The sequence below is a fragment of the Salmo trutta genome, unplaced genomic scaffold (assembly GCF_901001165.1).
Source record: "Salmo trutta unplaced genomic scaffold, fSalTru1.1, whole genome shotgun sequence".
NCBI lineage: Eukaryota > Metazoa > Chordata > Actinopteri > Salmoniformes > Salmonidae > Salmo > Salmo trutta.
Genome location: NW_021823195.1, coordinates 436,516 through 460,540, shown reverse-complemented (window position 1 = coordinate 460,540; position 24,025 = coordinate 436,516). Strand labels below are relative to the sequence as shown.

Genomic DNA, 24,025 nt, shown 5'->3' with positions numbered 1-24,025 from the left:
TCCTAAAACGGAGCCTTGAGGAACACCGAAATTTACAGTTGATTTGTCAGAGGACAAACCATCGACAGATAAGATCTAAACCATGCCAGAACTTGTCCGTGTAGACCAGTTTGGGTTTCCAATCTCTCCAAAAGAATGTGGTGATCGACGGTATCAAAAGCAGCACTATGGTCTAGGAGCACGAAGACAGATGCAGAGCCTCGGTCTGACGCCATTTAAAGGTCATTTACCATCTTCACAAGTGCAGTCTCAGTGATATGATGGGGTCTAAAACCAGACTGAAGCGTTTCGTATACATTGTTTGTCTTCAGGAAGGCAGTGAGTTGCTGTGCAACAGCTTTTTCAAAACATTTTGAGAGGAATGGGAGATTCCATTTAGGCCAATAGTTTTTTCATATTTTCTGGGTCAAGGTTCGGTTTTTTCAAGAGAGGCTTTATTACTGCCACTTTTAGTGAGTTTGGTACACATCTGGTGGATAGAGAGCCGTTTATTATGTTCAACATTGGAGGGCCAAGCACAGGAAGCAGCTCTTTCAGTAGTTTAGTTGGAATTGGGTCCAGTACGCAACTTGAAGGTTTAGAGGCCATGATTATTTTTATCAATGTGTCAAGAGATATAGTACTAAAAACCTTAAGTGTCTCCGTTGATCCTAGGTCCTGGCAGAGTTGTGCAGACTCAGGACAAATGAGCTTTGGAGGAATACGCAGATTTAAAGAGGAGTCCGTAATTTGCTCTCTAATGATCATGAGCTTTTCCTCAAAAGAAGCTCATGAATTTATCACTGCTGAAGTGAAAGCCTTCCTCTCTTGGGGAATGCTGCTTTTTAGTTAGCTTTGCGACAGTATCAAAAATGAATGTTGGATTGTTCTTAATTTCTTCAATTAAGTTGTAAAATTTGGATGATCGAGCAGCAGTGAGGGTTCTTCGATACTGCACGGTACTGTCTTTCCAAGCTAGTTGGAAGACTTCCAGTTTGGTGTGGCGCCATTTCCATTCCAATTTTCTGGAAGCTTGCTTCAGGGCTCAGGTATTTTCTGTATACCATGGAGCTAGTTTCTTATGACAAATGTTTTTTGTTTTTAGGGTTGTGACTGCATATAAGGTATTACGCAAGGTTAAATTGATTTCCTCAGTTAGGTGGTTAACTGATTTTTGTACTCTGACGTCCTTGGGTAGGCGGAGGGAGTCTGGAAGGGCATCTAGGAATCTTTGTGTTGTCTGAGAATTTATAGCACAGCTTTTGATGATCCTTGGTTGGGGTCTGAGCAGATTATTTGTTGCGATTGCAAATGTAACAAAATGGTGGTCCGATAGTCCAGGATTATGAGGAAAAACATTAAGATCCACAACATTTATTCCATAGGACAAAACTAAGTCCAGAGTATGACTGGCAGTGAGTAGGTCCGGAGACCATGTTGGACAAAACCCACTGAGTCAATGATGGCTCCGAAAGCCTTTTGGAGTGGGACTATGGACTTTTCCATGTGAATATTAAAGTCACCAAAAATTAGAATATTATCTGCCATGACTACAAGGTCCGATAGGAATTCAGGGAACTCAGTGAGGAACGCTGTATATGGCCCAGGAGGCCTGTAAACAGTAGCTATAAAAAGTGATTGAGTAGGCTGCATAGATTTCATGACTAGAAGCTCAAAAGACGAAAACTGCGTTTTTTTTTGTAAATTGACATTTGCTATTGTAAATGTTAGCAACACCTCTGCCTTTGCGGGATGCGCGGGGGATATGGTCACTAGTGTAACCAGGAGGTTAGGACTCATTTAACACAGTAAATTTATCAGGCTTAAGCCATGTTTCAGTCAGGCCAATCACATCAAGATTATGATCAGTGATTAGTTCATTGACTATAACTGCCTTGGAAGTGAGGGATCTAACATTAAGTAGCCCTATTTTGAGATGTGAGGTATCACACTCTCTTTCAATAATGACAGGAATGGAGGAGGTCTTTATTCCAGTGAGATTGCTAAGGCGAACACCGCCATGTTTAGTTTTGCTAACAGCCTGCTGTCTGGCCTGTGGAGCTAGGGGAGTTAGAGCCCTGTCTATGTTCGTAGATAAGATGAGAGCACCCCTCCAGCTAGGATGGAGTCCGTCACTCCTCAACAGGCCAGGCTTGGTCCTGTTTGTGGGTGAGTCCCAGAAAGAGGGCCAATTATCTACAAATTCTACCTTTTGGGAGGGGCAGAAAACAGTTTTCAACCAGCGATTGAGTTGTGAGACTCCGCTGTAGAGCTCATCACTCCCCCTAACTGGGAGGGAACCAGAGACAATTACTCGATGCCGACACATCTTTCTAGCTTTTTTACACGCTGAAGCTATGTTGCGCTTGGTGACCTCTGACTGTTTCATCCTAACATCGTTGGTGCCAACATGGATAACAATATCCCTATATTCTCTACACTCGCCAGTTTTAGCTTTAGCCAGCATCGTCTTTAGATTAGCCTTAACGTCGGTAGCCCTGCCCCCTGGTAAACAGTGTATGATCGCTGGATGATTCGTTTTAAGTCTAATACTGCGGGTAATGGAGTCGCCAATGACTAGGGTTTTCAATTTGTCAGAGATAATGGTGGGAGGCTTCGGCGGCTCAGACCCCGTAACGGGAGGAGTAGTGACCAGAGAAGGCTCGGCGTCTCAGACCCCGTAACGGGAGGAGTAGAGACCAGAGAAGACTCGGCCTCTGACTCCGACTCGTTGCTTAATGGGGAGAACCGGTTGAAAGTTTCTGTCGGCTGAATGAGCGACACCGGTTGAGCATTCCTACAGCGTTTCCCTCCAGAAGCCATGAGAAAGTTGTCCGGCTGCGGGGACCGTGCGAGGGGGTTTATACTAACGTTACTATCTGTACTTACTGGTGGCACAGACGCTGTTTCATCCTTTCCTACACTGAAATTACCCTTGCCTAACGATTGCGTCTGAAGCTGGGCTTGCAGCGCAGGACCATTCTCCTGTATATTTTTATTAATGTTTTATTTCACCTTTATTTAACCAGGTAGGCCAGTTGAGAACAAGTTCTCATTTACACCTATGACCTGGCCAAGATAAAACAAAGCAGTGCGACAGAAACAACAACACAGAGTTACACATGGAATAAACAAACGTTCAGTCAATAACACAATAGAAAAAGTATATATTCAGTGTGTGCAAATGGCGTAAGGAGGTAAGGCAATAATTAGGCCATAGTAGCGAAGTAATTACAATTTAGCAAATTAACACTGGAGTGATAGATGTGCAGATGATGATGTGCAAGTCGAAATACTGGTGTGCAAAGGAGCAAAAAAGTAAATAAAAACAATATGGGGGTGAGGTAGTTGGATGGGCTATTTACAGATGTGTACAGGTATAGCGTGTACAGGTATAGCGATCGGTACCTGTGTACAGGTATAGCGATCGGTAAGCTGCTCTGACAGCTGACGCTTAAAGTTAGTGAGGGAGATATAAGTCTACAACTTCAGCGATTTTTGCAATTCGTTCCAGTCATTGGCAGCAGAGAACTGGAAGGAAAGGCGGCCAAAGGGGGTGTTGGCTTTGGGGATGACCAGTGAGATATACCTGCTGGAGCGAGTGCTACGGGTGGGTGTTGTTATGGTGACCAGTGAGCTGAGATAAGGCGGAGCTTTACCTAGCAAAGACTTATAGATGACCTGGAGCCAGTGGGTCTGGCGACAAATATGTAGCGAGGGCCAGCCGACGAGAGCATACAGATCGCAGTGGTGGGTAGTATATGGGGCTTTGGTGACAAAACGGATGGCACTGTGATAGACTGCATCCAGTTTGCTGAGTAGAGTGTTGGAGGCAATTTTGTAAATGACATCGCCAAAGTCGAGGATCGGTAGGATAGTCAGTTTTTCGAGGGTATGGTTGGCAGCGTCAGGGAAGGAGGCTTTGTTGCGAAATAGGAAGCCGATTCTAGATTTAATTTTGGATTGGAAATGTTTAATATGAGTCTGGAAGGAGAGTTTACAGTCTAGCCAGACACCTAGGTATTTGTAGTTTTCCACATATTCTAAGTCAGAACCGTCTAGAGATGTGATGATAGTCAGGCGGGCGGGTGTGGGCAGCGATCGGTTGAAGAGCATGCATTTGGTTTTACTTGCATTTAAGAGCAGTTGGAGGCCATGGAAGGAGAGTTGCATGGCATTGAGGTGGGTCAGGGAATCACCCGCAGCAAGAGCGACATCAGTGATATGTACAGAGAAAAGAGTCGGCCCGAGATTTGAACCCTGTGGTACCCCCATAGAGACTGCCAGAGGTCCGGACAACAGGTCCTGTGATTTTACACACTTAACTCTGTCTGAGAAGTAGTTGGTGAACCAGGCGAGGCAGTCATTTGAGAAACCAAGGCTGTTGAGTCTGCCGATAAGAACGCGGTGATTGACAGAGTCGAGAGCCTTGGCCAGGTCGATGAAGACAGCTGCTGTAACGGGCGTCGTAAGGAGTGGACCAAAATGCAGCGTGTAAGTGCTCATCTTCTATATTTATTAAAGGAAAAAATGCTTAAACAAAACAAATGACGAAAACAGTCCAATAATGTGCACAGACTATACTGGAAACAACCACCCACAAACACAAGTGAAAACGAACACACTTAAATATGGACTCCAATTAGAGACAACGACAACCAGCTGCCTCTAATTGGAGGTCATTGAAAACACAACATAGAAATAGAAAACTAGAATAAACATAGAAATAGAAAATATAGAACATAAATCAAAAACCCCGAAACAAACAAAACAAACACCCCCTGCCACGCCCTGCCCAAACTACAATAACAAATAACCCCTTTTACTGGTCAGGACGTGACAGCTGCACAGTACTGTCTTTTATCGATGGTGGTTATGATAAATCAAATCAAATCAAATCAAGACCACGTCAGTGACTCAATGATATCGTTTAGTACCTTGAGCGTAGCTGAGGTGCACCCGTGACCAGCTCAGAAACTGGATTGCACAGCGGAGAAGTTACGGTGGGATTCGAAATGGTCAGTGATCTGTTTGTTAACTTGGCTTTAGAAATACAGAGCAGGATGGATATAGGTCTCTAACAGTTTGGGTCTAGTGTCACCCCCTTTGTAGAGGGGGATGACCGCGGCAGCTTTCCAATCTTTAGGAAACTCGGACGATACGAAAGAGAGGTTGAACAGACTGGTAATAGGGGTTGCAACAATGGCGGCGGTTAATTTTAGAAAGAGAGGGTCCAAATATTATGAGAACAGCGACTGCCATTAGAAGGCATCATGTTAATGTTACTACTTAGCTTCGGCTGGTGGAGGTCCTGATGAACCACGTCCAGATAAAGTGTCCGAAGTGAAAAAATTGAATGAATAAAGTCGAGTGAGGGAATTTTTAAAAATTAAACAGTAATTAAAAAGTAAAAACCGTAAAGTTGGCAGGTAGCAAAGTAAGGTTAGCAACAAACCGCACAGCAGCACGTAAACAAGTCTAGAAGTTCTGACCGGAAATGACTACAACACTAGAACTACAACAATTGAACTAAATTAGTATAATTATTAGAACAGTAGAACTAGAACAGTAGAACTTGAACTGTAGAACTACAACAGTAGAACTGCAACACTAGAACTACAATTAGAACAGTAAATATAGAACAGTAGATCTGGAACTGTAGAACTACAACAGTAGAACTACAACACTAGAACACTAGAACCACAACACTAGAACTACAATTAGAACAGTAAATATAGAACAGTAGATCTGGAACTGTAGAACTACAACAGTAGAACTACAACACTAGAACAACAACACTAGAACTACAACACTAGAACACTAGCACTACAACACTAGAACTACAACACTAGAACACTAGCACTACAACACTAGAACTACAACTATTGAACTAAAATATTACAATTATTAGAACAGTAGATCTAGAACAGTAGATCTAGAACAGTGGAACTAGAACAGTGGAACTAGAACACTAGAACTACAACAGTAGAACTACAACAGTAGAACTACAACTGTAGAACTAGAACAGTAGAACTAGAACAGTAGAACTACAACAGTAGAACTACAACTGTAGAACTAGAACAGTAGAACTAGAACAGTAGAACTGCAACAGTAGAACTAGAACAGTAGAACTAGAACACTAGAACTCCCTGGTCAAGTCATCATGATGATACAGCTATATGAGGACAGACTAAACAGTGCTTCCTCTAGCTGCCTTTGACTGCAATACTGTAAATGTACAGCACCAGTCAAAAGTTTGTACATACTCATTCTAGGGTTTTTCTTTATTCTTCCTATTTTCTACATTGTAGAATAATAATGAAGACATCAAAACAATGAAATAACACATTTTGAATCATGTAGTAATCAAAAAAGTGTTGATGTCTTCACTAATATTCTACAATGTAAAAAATAATAAAAATCAAGAAAAACCCTGGAATGAGTAAATGTGTCCGAACGGTTTGAATGTTTTGGCACAAGCGTCAACATATGTAGAACTCATTACCGCTCACAGTGGAACCAGCAGATGGAAAGGGGATTGGAGAGATTAATCTGTGACTCAGCAGGACAGAACCACACACACACACACACACACACACACACACACACACACACACACACACACACACACACACACACACACACACACACACACACACACACACACACACACACACACACACACACACACATATATACACACTTATAACTAACATGGCGGTGGTGTAATAATACAACTGGGTTAGTGGATGGTAATAATTAACGAACACGTTGGGCCTCAGCTATGGAAACATGTCTATACCCCAAACACTGGAGAGATGAGGGGGGGGGAGCGAGGGGGGGGGAGGGGGGAGAGGGGGGGGAGAGCGAGGGGGGAGAGAGAGGGGGGAGGGGTGAGAGAGGGGGGGAGAGAGAGGAGGGGAGAGAGAGGGGGGAGGAGAGAGTGAGGGGGGAGGGGTGAGAGAGGGGGGGAGAGCGGGGGGAGAGAGAGGGGGGAGGGGTGAGAGAGGGGGGGAGAGCGAGGGGGGAGAGAGAGGGGGGAGGGGTGAGAGAGGGGGGGGAGAGAGGGGGGGGAGAGCGAACACGTTGAACAGAGTAGGGCCATCTGGCCTCAGTTATGGAAACATGTCTATACCCCAAACACTGTGGAGAGATGAGAGAGGGGGGAGGGGGGACGGGGGGAGGGGTGAGAGAGGGGGGGTGAGTACTGTACTCACTAGAATTACTTACAGTGCATTCGAAAAGTATTCAGACCCCTTGACTTTTTCCAGATTTTGTTTGTTACAGCCTTATTCTAAAATATATTTAAAAAAAATTCCCCTCATCAATCTACACACAATACCCCATAAAAATAAAGATGAGGGAGGACAGTTTATGTTTTCATGAGCACAGCCTTATTTCCATTACAGCCTGTTGGATGACTGTCCTTCATATTCACCCAGTTCAATGTAACAGTGATGGGTTTAATATACTGTCCTTCATATTCACCCAGTTCAATGTAACAGTGATGGGTTTAGGTTACTGTCCTCCATATTCACCCAGTTCAATGTAACAGTGATGGGTTTAGGATACTGTCATTTACCCAGTTCAATGTAACAGTGATGGGTTTAGGTTACTGTCCTTCATATTCACCCAGTTCAATGTAACAGTGATGGGTTTAGGATACTGGTCCTTCATATTCACCCAGTTCAATGTAACAGTGATGGGTTTAGGTTACTGTCCTCCATATTCACCCAGTTCAATGTAACAGTGATGGGTTTAGGTTACTGTCCTCCATATTCACCCAGTTCAATGTAACAGTGATGGGTTTAGGTTACTGTCCTTCACCCAGTTCAATGTAACAGTGATGGGTTTAGGTTACTGTCCTTCATATTCACCCAGTTCAATGTAACAGTGATGGGTTTAGGATACTGTCCTTCATATTCACCCAGTTCAATGTAACAGTGATGGGTTTAGGATACTGTCCTTCATATTCACCCAGTTCAATGTAACAGTGATGGGTTTAGGTTACTGTCCTTCATATTCACCCAGTTCAATGTAACAGTGATGGGTTTAGGATACTGTGTTTCACCCAGTTCAATGTAACAGTGATGGGTTTAGGATACTGTCCTTCACCCAGTTCAAAGTAACAGTGATGGGTTTAGGATACTGTCATTCACCCAGTTCAATGTAACAGTGATGGGTTTAGGTTACTGTCCTCCATATTCACCCAGTTCAATGTAACAGTGATGGGTTTAGGTTACTGTCCTTCATATTCACCCAGTTCAATGTAACAGTGATGTGTTTAGGATACTGTCCTCCATATTCACCCAGTTCAATGTAACAGTGATGGGTTACTTTCCTCCATATTCACCCAGTTCAATGTAACAGTGATGGGTTTAGGATACTGTCCTTCATATTCACCCAGTTCAATGTAACAGTGATGGGTTTAGGATACTGTCCTTCATATTCACCCAGTTCAATGTAACAGTGATGGGTTTCTGTCCTCCATATTCACCCAGTTCAATGTAACAGTGATGGGTTTAGGATACTGTCCTTCATATTCACCCAGTTCAATGTAACAGTGATGGGTTTAGGTTACTGTCCTTCATATTCACCCAGTTCAATGTAACAGTGATGGGTTTAGGTTACTGTCCTTCATATTCACCCAGTTCAATGTAACAGTGATGGGTTTAGGATACTGTCCTTCATATTCACCCAGTTCAATGTAACAGTGATGGGTTTAGGATACTGTCCTTCATATTCACCCAGTTCAATGTAACAGTGATGGGTTTAGGTTACTGTCCTTCATATTCACCCAGTTCAATGTAACAGCGATGGGTTTAGGATACTGTCCTTCATATTCACCCAGTTCAATGTAACAGTGATGGGTTTAGGATACTGTCCTTCATATTCACCCAGTTCAATGTAACAGTGATGGGTTTAGGTTACTGTCCTTCATATTCACCCAGTTCAATGTAACAGTGATGGGTTTTGGTTACTGTCCTTCATATTCACCCAGTTCAATGTAACAGTGATGGGTTACTGTCCTCCATATTCACCCAGTTCAATGTAACAGTGATGGGTTTAGGATACTGTCATTTACCCAGTTCAATGTAACAGTGATGGGTTTAGGATACTGTCCTTCATATTCACCCAGTTCAATGTAACAGTGATGGGTTTAGGATACTGTCCGTCACCCAGTTCAATGTAACAGTGATGGGTTTAGGTTACTGTCCTCCATATTCACCCAGTTCAATGTAACAGTGATGGGTTTAGGATACTGTCCTTCATATTCACCCAGTTCAATGTAACAGTGATGGGTTTAGGATACTGTCCTTCACCCAGTTCAATGTAACAGTGATGGGTTTAGGATACTGTTCCTTCATATTCACCCAGTTCAATGTAACAGTGATGGGTTTAGGTTACTGTCCTTCATATTCACCCAGTTCAATGTAACAGTGATGGGTTTAGGATACTGTCCTTCATATTCACCCAGTTCAATGTAACAGTGATGGGTTTAGGATACTGTCCTCCATATTCACCCAGTTCAATGTAACAGTGATGGGTTTAGGATACTGTCCTCCATATTCACCCAGTTCAATGTAACAGTGATGGGTTTAGGATACTGTCCTTCATATTCACCCAGTTCAATGTAACAGTGATGGGTTTAGGTTACTGTCCTTCATATTCACCCAGTTCAATGTAACAGTGATGGGTTTAGGATACTGTGTTTCATATTCACCCAGTTCAATGTAACAGTGATGGGTTTAGGATACTGGTCCTTCATATTTACCCAGTTCAATGTAACAGTGATGGGTTTAGGATACTGTCCTTCACCCAGTTCAATGTAACAGTGATGGGTTTAGGTTACTGTCCTTCATATTCACCCAGTTCAATGTAACAGTGATGGGTTTAGGTTACTGCATGATACTCTAATGTTCCCTCTACCCATCATGAGGTTGCTACAACCTAGTGAGAGAGAGAAAGAGGAGCCCCAGTGTGTTCTGGGAGATGAGATTTAGTTTTACCCAGGAGTCTCCTCCATAATCATCTGAGCATGGAGGGTCGCACACACACACACACACACACACACACACACACACACACACACACACACACACACACACACACACACACACACACAGAGACACAAACACACACACAGACACACACACACACTTTTTCCCTATCTCCAGTAGGGTCTCTCTCTGGGATATATGCAGCTCTGCTTAACGCCAGACAGACAGGTAAAATATGGTCCCTGTTCCTGTCTCACACACACACACACACACACACAAACACACACACACACACATTTCTCTCTCTCTCTCTCTCTCTCTCGCATTATAACGCTTAACTGACGTGGGATGTTACTGTGCATCTATCTGACAAGGAGGCTGAGGAGGAGTTGGGACGTTAAAACAGGACAGTGAGGAGGAGTTGGGACGTTAAAACAGGACACTGAGGAGGAGTTGGGACGTTAAAACAGGACACTGAGGAGGAGTTGGGACGTTAAAACAGGACACTGAGGAGGAGTTGGGACGTTAAAACAGGACACTGAGGAGCAGGTAGGTCCAATGTTAGTTTGTTAGTTTGTAACATTTCTCTGCTGTTCATGTCACTGTTTCTATAAGCAACAGAGACCATTACCAATGTTATTTATCAGTCTACAGTGCATTCCAAAAGTATTCAGACCCTTTGACTTTTTCCATATTTTGTACGCTACTGCCTTATTCTAAAAAGTATTGAATCGTTTTCCCCCTCATCAGTCTACACACAATACCCCATAATGACATAGCAAAAACTGGTTTTTAGACATTTTTGCAAATGTATAAAATAAAAAAAATGCAATATGACATTTACATAAGTATTCAGACCCTTCACTCAGTACTTTGTTAAAGCACCTTTGGCAGCAATTACATCCTCGAGTCTTGGGTATGACGCTACAAGCTTGGCAGCGATTACAGCCTCGAGTCTTCTTGGGTATGACGCTACAAGCTTGGCAGCGTTTACAGCCTCGAGTCTTCTTGGGTATGACGCTACAAGCTTGGCAGCGATTACAGCATTGAGTCTTCTTGGGTATGACGCTACAAGCCTGGCAGCGATTACAGCATTGAGTCTTCTTGGGTATGACGCTACAAGCTTGGCAGCGTTTACAGCCTCGAGTCTTCTTGGGTATGACGCTACAAGCTTGGCAGCGATTACAGCCTCGAGTCTTCTTGGGTATGACGCTACAAGCTTGGCAGCGATTACAGCCTCGAGTCTTCTTGGGTATGACGCTACAAGCTTGGCAGCGATTACAGCCTCGAGTCTTCTTGGGTATGACGCTACAAGCTTGACAGCGATTACAGCCTCGAGTCTTCTTGGATATGACGCTGCAAGCTTGGCAGCGATTACAGTGTCATGACGTTGGCCTGTGGGTAAGGTTTATGACCCCCCCATAAATACCTTTCTCCCTTCCCCTCTCTCTCTGACCCTACTGAAGGACTTTTGAATAGCCTTTGTTAAATATAGAGAGTCTGGGAACATCAAACAAATGGGGGGAAAGGAATCATATTTCGGTAATAGAACCAGTTGGAAATATGCGTTGGAACTTAATGAGTATGGATGTCAGTTCGGTTGTCATCTGAGACATTATGACTGATGACAGGACGACATAAACTGTACCTGGGAAAGTCTACACATTCTAGTTATCAGATTCACATGGAATTGTTGTGCAATTTAAATGTTTGATATTGAAACTGTTTGTTAGAAGATTAAATGTAATTTTAGCTTCCAAATGAGAATTGGGTTTTCATAAGGAAAGTGCCCTGCTTAATCAGTGGCCCGCCCCTGTGAAGAGACAGGGGTTATAAACGATGAAACACACCCTCCTCCCCTCGCCACTATATAAGACAATGACACAATATAACCAGGGTTCCGGTACATGAGGTCTGCAGCCTCTGCGTTAAAAGGACACACGTCAAGTACAGAACTAAGCCAACCTCGGCGTGAGCTTTGGTTGCGAATGGTATGAACTTTGAACCCTTTCACTACAGAAGTGATACTTCCTAGCCATTGAGTTAGCAGCGGCCGCTGTAGACGTGGGCTAGGAAAGGACGGACGACGGATCCAGTCTAACACACAACGAAGATACTACAACGTATCCAATTTACCACAAAAGACATTCTTCCGAGGACAGGAAGATCTCTGTTGGCCAACACCGCCAGCATCTACGACCAACCTACCGAAGCGCAGCTCAGAGTAAATATTTATTGCATTTTCCTTTTCCAAATGGGCGGTAATTTAGAATGCATACGATAATGTATTTACGATGGCATAGCAAAGCTGTTTCTGTGTTCCTCAGTCTTCCCGCTCTTTCATTCAAGCCCAACCCCCTTTCTTTGTGTAACAAGCCGCCATGCCGGTTTAGCCCACTAGGGCACATTCTTCTATCATTTCCTTGTAACAATATCTGTTTGTTTTGCATTTCTGTGAATTATTTAGTTAGTAAATAAATAATTAAACTCAATTTTGTATTGCTGATTCAACTTGTTAGCCAGGGTTCGTGCAGATAACCAACAATTTACGATGTTTGGAATGAGATTGACGTGAGGTAAAGAATACGTCATTAAATCAGAAGACTCAGAGATCAGATATTATGATATCTAAAAGTTATATTAGGAAAATTATAACTTTGTAATCAGAATATTTTCCTTGGTGCCCCGACCTCCTAGTTAATTACAGTTACACGATTAATCAGTTTAATCGCGTAATAATAATTACAGAGAGTTATTTGATAAACATGTCTTCCGTTTTAATGATGCAATAGACACGATAACAGCCTCGAGTCTTCTTGGGTATGACGCTACAAGCTTGGCAGCGATTACAGCCTCGAGTCTTCTTGGGTATGACGCTACAAGCTTGGCAGCGATTACAGCCTCGAGTCTTCTTGGGTATGACGCTACAAGCTTTGCAGCGTTTACAGTCTCGAGTCTTCTTGGGTATGACGCTGCAAGCTTGGCAGCGATTACAGCATTGAGTCTTCTTGGGTATGACGCTACAAGCTTGGCAGCGATTACAGCTTCGAGTCTTCTTGGGTATGACACTACAAGCTTGGCAGCGATTACAGCCTCGAGTCTTCTTGGGTATGACGCTACAAGCTTGGCAGCAATTACAGCCTCGAGTCTTCTTGGGTATGACGGTACAAGCTTGTCAGCGATTACAGCTTCGAGTCTTCTTGGGTATGACGCTACAAGCTTGGCAGCGTTTACAGCCTCGAGTCTTCTTGGGTATGAAGCTGCAAGCTTGACAGCGATTACAGCCTCGAGTCTTCTTGGGTATGACGCTACAAGCTTGACAGCGATTACAGCCTCGAGTCTTCTTGGGTATGACGCTACAAGCTTGGCAGCGATTACAGCCTCGAGTCTTCTTGGATATGACGCTACAAGCTTGACAGCGATTACAGCCTCGAGTCTTCTTGGGTATGACACTGCAAGCTTGACAGCGATTACAGCTTCGAGTCTTCTTGGGTATGACGCTGCAAGCTTGGCAGCGATTACAGTGTCATGACGTTGGCCTGTGGGTAAGGTTTATGACCCCCCCATAAATACCTTTCTCCCTTCCCCTCTCTCTCTGACCCTACTGAAGGACTTTTGAATAGCCTTTGTTAAATATAGAGAGTCTGGGAACATCAAACAAATGGGGGGAAAGGAATCATATTTCGGTAATAGAACCAGTTGGAAATATGCGTTGGAACTTAATGAGTATGGATGTCAGTTCGGTTGTCATCTGAGACATTATGACTGATGACAGGACGACATAAACTGTACCTGGGAAAGTCTACACATTCTAGTTATCAGATTCACATGGAATTGTTGTGCAATTTAAATGTTTGATATTGAAACTGTTTGTTAGAAGATTAAATGTAATTTTAGCTTCCAAATGAGAATTGGGTTTTCATAAGGAAAGTGCCCTGCTTAATCAGTGGCCCGCCCCTGTGAAGAGACAGGGGTTATAAACGATGAAACACACCCTCCTCCCCTCGCCACTATATAAGACAATGACACAATATAACCAGGGTTCCGGTACATGAGGTCTGCAGCCTCTGCGTTAAAAGGACACACGTCAAGTACAGAACTAAGCCAACCTCGGCGTGAGCTTTGGTTGCGAATGGTATGAACTTTGAACCCTTTCACTACAGAAGTGATACTTCCTAGCCATTGAGTTAGCAGCGGCCGCTGTAGACGTGGGCTAGGAAAGGACGGACGACGGATCCAGTCTAACACACAACGAAGATACTACAACGTATCCAATTTACGACAAAAGACATTCTTCCGAGGACAGGAAGATCTCTGTTGGCCAACACCGCCAGCATCTACGACCAACCTACCGAAGCGCAGCTCAGAGTAAATATTTATTGCATTTTCCTTTTCCAAATGGGCGGTAATTTAGAATGCATACAATAATGTATTTACGATGGCATAGCAAAGCTGTTTCTGTGTTCCTCAGTCTTCCCGCTCTTTCATTCAAGCCCAACCCCCTTTCTTTGTGTAACAAGCCGCCATGCCGGTTTAGCCCACTAGGGCACATTCTTCTATCATTTCCTTGTAACAATATCTGTTTGTTTTGCATTTCTGTGAATTATTTAGTTAGTAAATAAATAATTAAACTCAATTTTGTATTGCTGATTCAACTTGTTAGCCAGGGTTCGTGCAGATAACCAACAATTTACGATGTTTGGAATGAGATTGACGTGAGGTAAAGAATACGTCATTAAATCAGAAGACTCAGAGATCAGATATTATGATATCTAAAAGTTATATTAGGAAAATTATAACTTTGTAATCAGAATATTTTCCTTGGTGCCCCGACCTCCTAGTTAATTACAGTTACACGATTAATCAGTTTAATCGCGTAATAATAATTACAGAGAGTTATTTGATAAACATGTCTTCCGTTTTAATGATGCAATAGACACGATAACAGCCTCGAGTCTTCTTGGGTATGACGCTACAAGCTTGGCAGCGATTACAGCCTCGAGTCTTCTTGGGTATGACGCTACAAGCTTGGCAGCGATTACAGCCTCGAGTCTTCTTGGGTATGACGCTACAAGCTTTGCAGCGTTTACAGTCTCGAGTCTTCTTGGGTATGACGCTGCAAGCTTGGCAGCGATTACAGCATTGAGTCTTCTTGGGTATGACGCTACAAGCTTGGCAGCGATTACAGCTTCGAGTCTTCTTGGGTATGACACTACAAGCTTGGCAGCGATTACAGCCTCGAGTCTTCTTGGGTATGACGCTACAAGCTTGGCAGCAATTACAGCCTCGAGTCTTCTTGGGTATGACGGTACAAGCTTGTCAGCGATTACAGCTTCGAGTCTTCTTGGGTATGACGCTACAAGCTTGGCAGCGTTTACAGCCTCGAGTCTTCTTGGGTATGAAGCTGCAAGCTTGACAGCGATTACAGCCTCGAGTCTTCTTGGGTATGACGCTACAAGCTTGACAGCGATTACAGCCTCGAGTCTTCTTGGGTATGACGCTACAAGCTTGGCAGCGATTACAGCCTCGAGTCTTCTTGGATATGACGCTACAAGCTTGACAGCGATTACAGCCTCGAGTCTTCTTGGGTATGACACTGCAAGCTTGACAGCGATTACAGCTTCGAGTCTTCTTGGGTATGACGCTGCAAGCTTGGCAGCGATTACAGTGTCATGACGTTGGCCTGTGGGTAAGGTTTATGACCCCCCCATAAATACCTTTCTCCCTTCCCCTCTCTCTCTGACCCTACTGAAGGACTTTTGAATAGCCTTTGTTAAATATAGAGAGTCTGGGAACATCAAACAAATGGGGGGAAAGGAATCATATTTCGGTAATAGAACCAGTTGGAAATATGCGTTGGAACTTAATGAGTATGGATGTCAGTTCGGTTGTCATCTGAGACATTATGACTGATGACAGGACGACATAAACTGTACCTGGGAAAGTCTACACATTCTAGTTATCAGATTCACATGGAATTGTTGTGCAATTTAAATGTTTGATATTGAAACTGTTTGTTAGAAGATTAAATGTAATTTTAGCTTCCAAATGAGAATTGGGTTTTCATAAGGAAAGTGCCCTGCTTAATCAGTGGCCCGCCCCTGTGAAGAGACAGGGGTTATAAACGATGAAACACACCCTCCTCCCCTCGCCACTATATAAGACAATGACACAATATAACCAGGGTTCCGGTACATGAGGTCTGCAGCCTCTGCGTTAAAAGGACACACGTCAAGTACAGAACTAAGCCAACCTCGGCGTGAGCTTTGGTTGCGAATGGTATGAACTTTGAACCCTTTCACTACAGAAGTGATACTTCCTAGCCATTGAGTTAGCAGCGGCCGCTGTAGACGTGGGCTAGGAAAGGACGGACGACGGATCCAGTCTAACACACAACGAAGATACTACAACGTATCCAATTTACGACAAAAGACATTCTTCCGAGGACAGGAAGATCTCTGTTGGCCAACACCGCCAGCATCTACGACCAACCTACCGAAGCGCAGCTCAGAGTAAATATTTATTGCATTTTCCTTTTCCAAATGGGCGGTAATTTAGAATGCATACAATAATGTATTTACGATGGCATAGCAAAGCTGTTTCTGTGTTCCTCAGTCTTCCCGCTCTTTCATTCAAGCCCAACCCCCTTTCTTTGTGTAACAAGCCGCCATGCCGGTTTAGCCCACTAGGGCACATTCTTCTATCATTTCCTTGTAACCATATCTGTTTGTTTTGCATTTCTGTGAATTATTTAGTTAGTAAATAAATAATTAAACTCAATTTTGTATTGCTGATTCAACTTGTTAGCCAGGGTTCGTGCAGATAACCAACAATTTACGATGTTTGGAATGAGATTGACGTGAGGTAAAGAATACGTCATTAAATCAGAAGACTCAGAGATCAGATATTATGATATCTGAAAGTTATATTAGGAAAATTATAACTTTGTAATCAGAATATTTTCCTTGATGCCCCGACCTCCTAGTTAATTACAGTTACACGATTAATCAGTTTAATCGCGTAATAATAATTACAGAGAGTTATTTGATAAACATGTCTTCCGTTTTAATGATGCAATAGACACGACAACAGCCTCGAGTCTTCTTGGGTATGACGCTACAAGTTTGGCAGCGATTACAGCCTCGAGTCTTCTTGGGTATGACGCTACAAGCTTGGCAGCGATTACAGCCTCGAGTCTTCTTGGGTATGACGCTGCAAGCTTGGCAGCGTTTACAGCCTCGAGTCTTCTTGGGTATGACGCTGCAAGCTTGGCAGCGATTACAGCATTGAGTCTTCTTGGGTATGACGCTACAAGCTTGGCAGCGATTACAGCCTCGAGTCTTCTTGGGTATGACGCTACAAGCTTGGCAGCGTTTACAGCCTCGAGTCTTCTTGGGTATGACGCTACAAGCTTGGCAGTGTTTACAGCCTCGAGTCTTCTTGGGTATGATGCTACAAGCTTGGCAGCGATTACAGCCTCGAGTCTTCTTGGGTATGACGCTACTAGCTTGGCAGCGATTACAGCCTCGAGTCTTCTTGGGTATGACGCTACAAGCTTGGCAGCGATTACAGCCTCGAGTCTTCTTGGGTATGACGCTACAAGCTTGGCAGCGATTACAGCCTCGAGTCTTCTTGGGTATGACGCTACAAGCTTGGCAGCGATTACAGCCTCGAGTCTTCTTGGGTATGACGCTACAAGCTTGGCAGCGATTACAGCCTCGATTCTTCTTGGGTATGACGGTACAAGCTTGGCACACGTATTTGGGGAGTTTCTCCCATTCGTATTTCTTCTCTGTAGATCAGTGGAGGTCGGTGTCGTTTAAGATGAGGACAATTATTTTTTTCATTAGCATGGGCTTGTTTCTGTTACAATATATTGAGTGACTGTCATTCATAATCCAGCTCAATGTAACAGCGATAGGTTTAGGCAACGACATGATACTCAAATGTCCCCTATACCCATCATGAATTTTCTACAATATGGCCTATTTTTGTATTTATTTCACCATTATTTAACCATGTAGGCTAGGTGAGAACAAGTTCTCATTTACAACTGCGACCTGGCCAAGATAAAGCAAAGCAGTGCGACACAAACAAAAACACAGAGTTACACATGGAATAAACAAGCGTACAGTCAATAATACAATAGAAAAAAAAGAAAGTCTATATACAGTGTGTGCAAATGGCATGAGGTGGTAAGGCAATAAATAGGCCATAATAACGAAGTAATTGCAATTTAGCAGATTAACACTGGAGTGATAAATGAGCAGATGGTGTGTAAGTAGAAATACTGCTGTGCAAAAGAACAGAAAGTAAATGAAAACAATATGGGGATGAGGTAGGTAGATTGGGTGGGCAATTTACAGATGGGTTATGTACAGCTGCAGTGATCGGTTAGCTGCTCAGATAGCTGATGTTTAAAGTTAGTGAGGGAAATGTAAGTCTCCAGCTTCAGTGGTTTTTGCAATTCGTTCCAGTCAATGGCAGCAGAGAACTGGAAGGAAAGGCGGCCAAAGGAGGTGTTGGCTTTGGAGATGACCAGTGAGATATACCTGCTGGAGCTCGTGCTACGGGTGGGTGTTGTTATCGTGACCAGTGAGCTGAGATAAGGCGGAGGTTTACCTAGCATAGGCTTATAGATGACCTGGAGCCAGTGGGTCTGGTGACGAATATGTAGCGAAGGCCAGCCGACGAGAGCATACAGGTCGCAGTGGTGGGTGGTATATGGGGCTTTGGTGACAAAACGGATGGCACTGTTATAGACTGCATCCAGTTTGCTGGGTAGAGTGTTGGAAGCTATTTTGTAAATGACATCGCCAAAGTCGAGGCTTGGTAGGATAGTCAGTTTTACGAGGGTATGTTTGGCAGCATGAGTGAAGGAGGCTTTGTTGCGAATAGAAAGCCGATTCTAGATTTGATTTTGGATTGGAGATGTTTAATATTATTCTGGAAGAAGAGTTTACAGTCTAGCCAGACACCTAGGTATTTGTAGTTGTCCACATATTCTAGGTCAGAACCGTCCAGAGTAGTGATGCTAGTCGGGCGGGCGGGTGCGGGCAGTGAACGGTTGAAAAGCATGCATTTGGTTTTACTAGCATTTAAGAGCAGTTGGGGGCCACGGAAAGAGAGCTGTATGGCATTGAAGCTCGTCTGGAGGTTAGTTAACACAGTGTCCAAAGAAGGGCCAGAAGTATACAGAATGGTGTCGTCTTCATAGAGGTGGATCAGAGAATCACCAGCAGCAAGAGCAACATCATTGATGTATACAGAGAAAAGAGTCGGCCCGAGAATTGTGGCACCCCCATAGAGACTGCCAGAGGTTCGGACAACAGGCCCTCCGATTTGACACACTGAACTCTGTCTGAGAAGTAGTTGGTGAACCAGGCGAGGCCGTCATTTGAGAAACCAAGGCTGTTGAGTCTGCCGATAAGAATGTGGTGATTGACAGAGTCGAAAGCCTTGGCCAGGTCGATGAATACAGCTGCACAGTATTGTCTCTTATCCATCGCGATTATGATAAAGTTTCGGGACCTTGAGTGTGGCTGAGGTGCACCCGTGACCAGCTCGGAAACCAGATTGCATAACGGAGAAGGTACGGTGGGATTCGAAATGGTCGGTGATCTGTTTGTTATCTTGACTTTCGAAGACCTTAGAAATGCAGGGTAGGATAAATATAGGTCTGTAGCATTTTGGGTCTAGATTGTCTCCCCCTTTGAAGAGGAGGATGACTGCGGGAGCTTTCCAATCTTTGGGGATCTCAGACGACACAAAAGAGAGGTTGAACAGGCTAGTAATAGGGGTTGCAACAATTTCGGCGGTTCATTTTAGAAAGAGAGGGTCTATGAAAAAAGGTTTACAGCATAGGAACACACAGGTCGAGAGATCTGCATCTAGCTTATCTAGGGTGTTATCATTTGTCCAACAGTTGCAAACAAGAGTTTCTATTGGACAAATTCAGGTATGTTTATCCCCATTTCGTTCCATTTGCTTCTGTTTAAGAAATGTTTTTCAACAGAATCGGCAGAATGAATACACCCCTGATCACGCGTAAACACAGTTCACTTTCATAGCAGCCATGTTTTATTCCTATGCGCTCGCTTCCTCTCACCTTTTCCCTTCGCTTATGGACTTCAATGCACAACACATCAGCTGTATGTGACCAGGCGAAGAAACCTTTCCAGCCAAACGATATCATAACCGCTACACACAGCCTACATCATTGTCATCATATTAGCTAAAGTAACGTCACATTCAACATAAAGTTGTCATAATTTCTGCTTGCAGTCCAAACACTTAAAAGACACACCCTGTCCACTCAGCCCTCAAATTAAGTGGACACTTCTGATGCCGTATCATGATGTGTGATGAGTGTACACTTACAGGGCGAGGGGGCGAAGGAGGCAGGAATGATTTTTAATTGGACCACCATTGGCCGGAAATTCGTCACTCGTTCATCCCGCGATGATTGTGTCTTCAGCCACCAGTAACTTGTGGTTGCTTTATATGCGCTACAGTCAATTATGATTACATGTCTACTTATATTAACTATATAATTATTAATATACGCCTACTGTATGATAGCTAGCAAATTAATTAGCTAACTAACGTTAGCCTGCCTAGCAGGAACTTCTGAAGAAGGAAAATGTTATATTTCTACAATTTCCAAAAGATGTGCCGTCATGTGCGTTAGTAGCACAATTTCTAACTTATTTGCATTCGTTTTTACTTCCACTTGTATGTTGACTTCTCCATTGATCTTATTTTTACATTTTGGCATTTTTCTTAGCGGATGTACAATCGTCACAAATTGAATTATGGGGAGTTTCAGGCCCCGGAGTGAACATAATTATACACTCGCAAAGCCGACTAAAAATGAGGGCTAAGGGCCTTACGTGCAAACTTCTCTTGCTTGGCTAATCATTTGGACCACCCTCCAAGATGGTGACGGGGATTCCCCCATGGGCATAAGGCAAGGGTAAGTGGACGAGGGTGTGTCTTTTAAGTGTTTGGACCACAGCCACTGTGTAAGTCTATGGAAGGGGTTGAGAACCATGAGCCTCCTAGGTTTTGTATTGAATCATTGTACCCAGAGGACGACGGAAGCTAGCTTGTCCAGAAGCCACTTCTGCGTTGTCTTGGCTGTGTGCTTAGGGACATTGTCCTGTTGGAAGGTGATCCTTCACCCCAGTCTGAGGTCCTGAGCACTCTGGAGCAGGTTTTCATCAAGGTTCTCTCTGTACTTTGCTCTGTTCATCTTTCCCTTCATGCTGACTAGTCTCCCAGTCCCTGCCGCTGAAAACATCCCCACAGCATGATGCTGCCACCACCATGCTTCACCGTAGGGATTGTGCCTGGTTTCCTCCAGATTTGACGCTTGGCATTCAGGCCAAATAGTTCAATCTTGGTTTCATCAGACCAGAGAATCTTGATTCTCATGGTCTGACTCCATTAGGTTCCTTTTGGCAAACTCCAAGCGGGCTGTCATGTGCATTTTACTGAGGAGTGGCTTCGTCTGGCCACTCTACCATAAAGGCCTGATTGGTGGAGTGCTGCAGAGATGGTTGTCCTTCTGGAAGGTTCTCCCATCTCCACAGAGGAACTCCTTAGGAGCTCTATCAGAGTGACCACCAGTTTGGTGGTTCCAAACTTCTTCCATTTAAGAATGATGGAGGCCAGTGTGTTCTTGGGGACCTTCAGTGCTGCGTACATTTTTTGGTACCCTTCCCCAGATCTGTGCCTCGACATGATCTTGTCTCGGAACTCTACGAATAATTCCTTCGACCTCATGGCTTGGTTTTTGCCAAGCACTGTTAACTGTGGGGCCTTATATAGACAGGTGTGCCTTTCTAAATCATGTCCAATCAATTGAATTTACCACAGGTGGACTCCAATCAAGTTGTGGAAACATTTCAAGGATGATCAATGGAAACAGGATGCACCTGAGCAAAATTTTGAGTCTCATAGCAAAGGGTCTGAATACTTATGTAAATAAGGTATTTCTGTTTTACATTTTTTCTCAAATTTCTAAAATGTGTAAATACCTGTTTTTGCTTTGTCTATATGGGGTAGGGTTTGTATAGATTGATGAGGATGTTTTTTTTATTTAATCCATTTAGAATAGTATTTGTCTATATGGGGCAGGGTGTGTATAGATTGATGAGGATGTTTTATTTGTTTAATCCATTTAGAATAAAGCTGTAACTTAACAAAATGTCAAAAAAGTCACGGAGTCTGAATACTTTCCAAATGCACTGTAAAATTGTGTGTGTGTGTGTGTGTGTGTGTGTGTGTGTGTGTGTGTGTGTGTGTGTGTGTGTGTGTGTCTGTGTGTGTGTGTAGGGATGACACCATTGATTGCCTGGCTGATGGTGTTTCTCTGTGATCTGACAGCAGGTAATGTAATTCTGCACCCAATACACCAATCTGTGTGCTGTGGCATAGCTCTGGTCCAGTAGCTCTGGTCCCATAGCTCCAGTCCTGTAGCTCTGGTCCCGTAGCTCTGGTCCCGTAGCACCGGTCCAGTAGCTCTGGTCCCGTAGCTCCGGTCCCGTAGCTCCGGTTCCGTAGCTCCGGTCCAGTAGCTCTGGTCCAGTAGCTCTGGTCCTGTAGCTCTGGTCCAGTAGCTCTGGTCCAGTAGCTCTGGTCCCGTAGCTCCGGTCCAGTAGCTCTGGTCCCGTAGCTCTGGTCCCGTAGCTCTAGTCCAGTAGCTCTGGTCCAGTAGCTCTGGTCCCGTAGCTCTGGTCCCGTAGCACCGGTCCAGTAGCTCTGGTCCCGTAGCTCTAGTCCAGTAGCTCTGGTCCAGTAGCTCTGGTCCAGTAGCTCTGGTCCCGTAGCTCTGGTCCCGTAGCACCGGTCCAGTAGCTCTGGTCCCGTAGCTCTAGTCCAGTAGCTCTGGTCCTGTAGCTCTGGTCCTGTAGCTCTGGTCCCGTAGCTCTGGTCCCGTAGCTCCGGTCCCGTAGCTCCGGTCCCGTAGCTCTGGTCCCGTAGCTCTGGTCCCGTAGCTCTGGTCCCGTAGCTCTGGTCCTGTAGCTCCGGTCCCGTAAGTAGCATTTTCCCAGCCCCTCCCACAACACCTTCACTATAACACCTTCACTATCCATAGCACCTTCACTATCCATAACACCTTCACTATCCATAAAACTTTCACTATGACACTTTCACTATCCATAACACCTTCACTATAACACCTTCACTATCCATAACACCTTCACTATAATACTTTCACTATCCATAACACCTTCACTATCCATAACACCTTCACTATCCATAACACCTTCACTATCCATAACACCTTCACTATCCATAACACCTTCACTATCCATAACACCTTCACTATAACACCTTCACTATCCATAACACCTTCACTATAACACTTTCACTATCCATAACACCTTCACTATAACACCTTAAATATCCATAACACCTTTATCAAAAACAATGTTAAGAAAACTCTGTCTGAACACACAGATAAAGACAGCAGGAGGCTTGTGGATCTGGTCTGGGTTAGCTCTGATTCTGCGTGTGTGTGTGCGTGTGCGTGTGCGTGCGCGTGCGCATGCGCCTGCGTGCGTGGGTGCGTGTGTAGGGCTGGATCGTGCTGAGGTAATGTGTCGTCGGTCCTGTGAGGAGCTGAATGATCTGTTATCAGAGCTGCATGGCCTCCACATCGTTACCACTAGTCTGCTGCGTGACCTTCAGAGAGCTGTAAGACACACAGACACATACAGACAGGGTTGCCATGGTTACTTCCTAAATGTAATCCATTACAGTACTGGTTACCTGTCCAGACTTGTAATCAGTAATGTAACTATTGGTTTACCCAAACTCAGTAATCTGATTACATTCTGTTACTTTTAGATTAATTTCCCCTGAAGAGGCATTAGAAGAATGTATTTTACCAATTGAATGACATCTATTGCAGAATAAATCAATGTTAAAGTTTACATAGCTGGCCATTTATGGATGTTACATTTTACTTCATGGGTTGGTTATGTAGGCTTCTTCTAACCCATCGCTTTCTACTACATATAATAATACGATTAAAT

General features: G+C 43.9%; 1 protein-coding gene across 1 annotated transcript in view; it reads left to right on the top strand.

Annotated features, from left to right (window-relative positions):
* The first annotated feature begins 10,330 nt into the window (after window positions 1–10,330).
* LOC115189575 (thrombospondin-2) overlaps window positions 10,331–24,025 on the top strand; it is a 53,675-nt gene continuing 39,980 nt past the window's right edge. Inside the window, exons 1-3 of the mRNA XM_029748192.1 lie at window positions 10,331–10,529; window positions 22,320–22,373; window positions 23,566–23,684. Of these exons, the coding sequence (XP_029604052.1) occupies window positions 22,322–22,373; window positions 23,566–23,684 (171 nt within the window). The 5' untranslated portion in view covers window positions 10,331–10,529; window positions 22,320–22,321. The remainder of the gene's footprint in view (window positions 10,530–22,319; window positions 22,374–23,565; window positions 23,685–24,025) is intronic.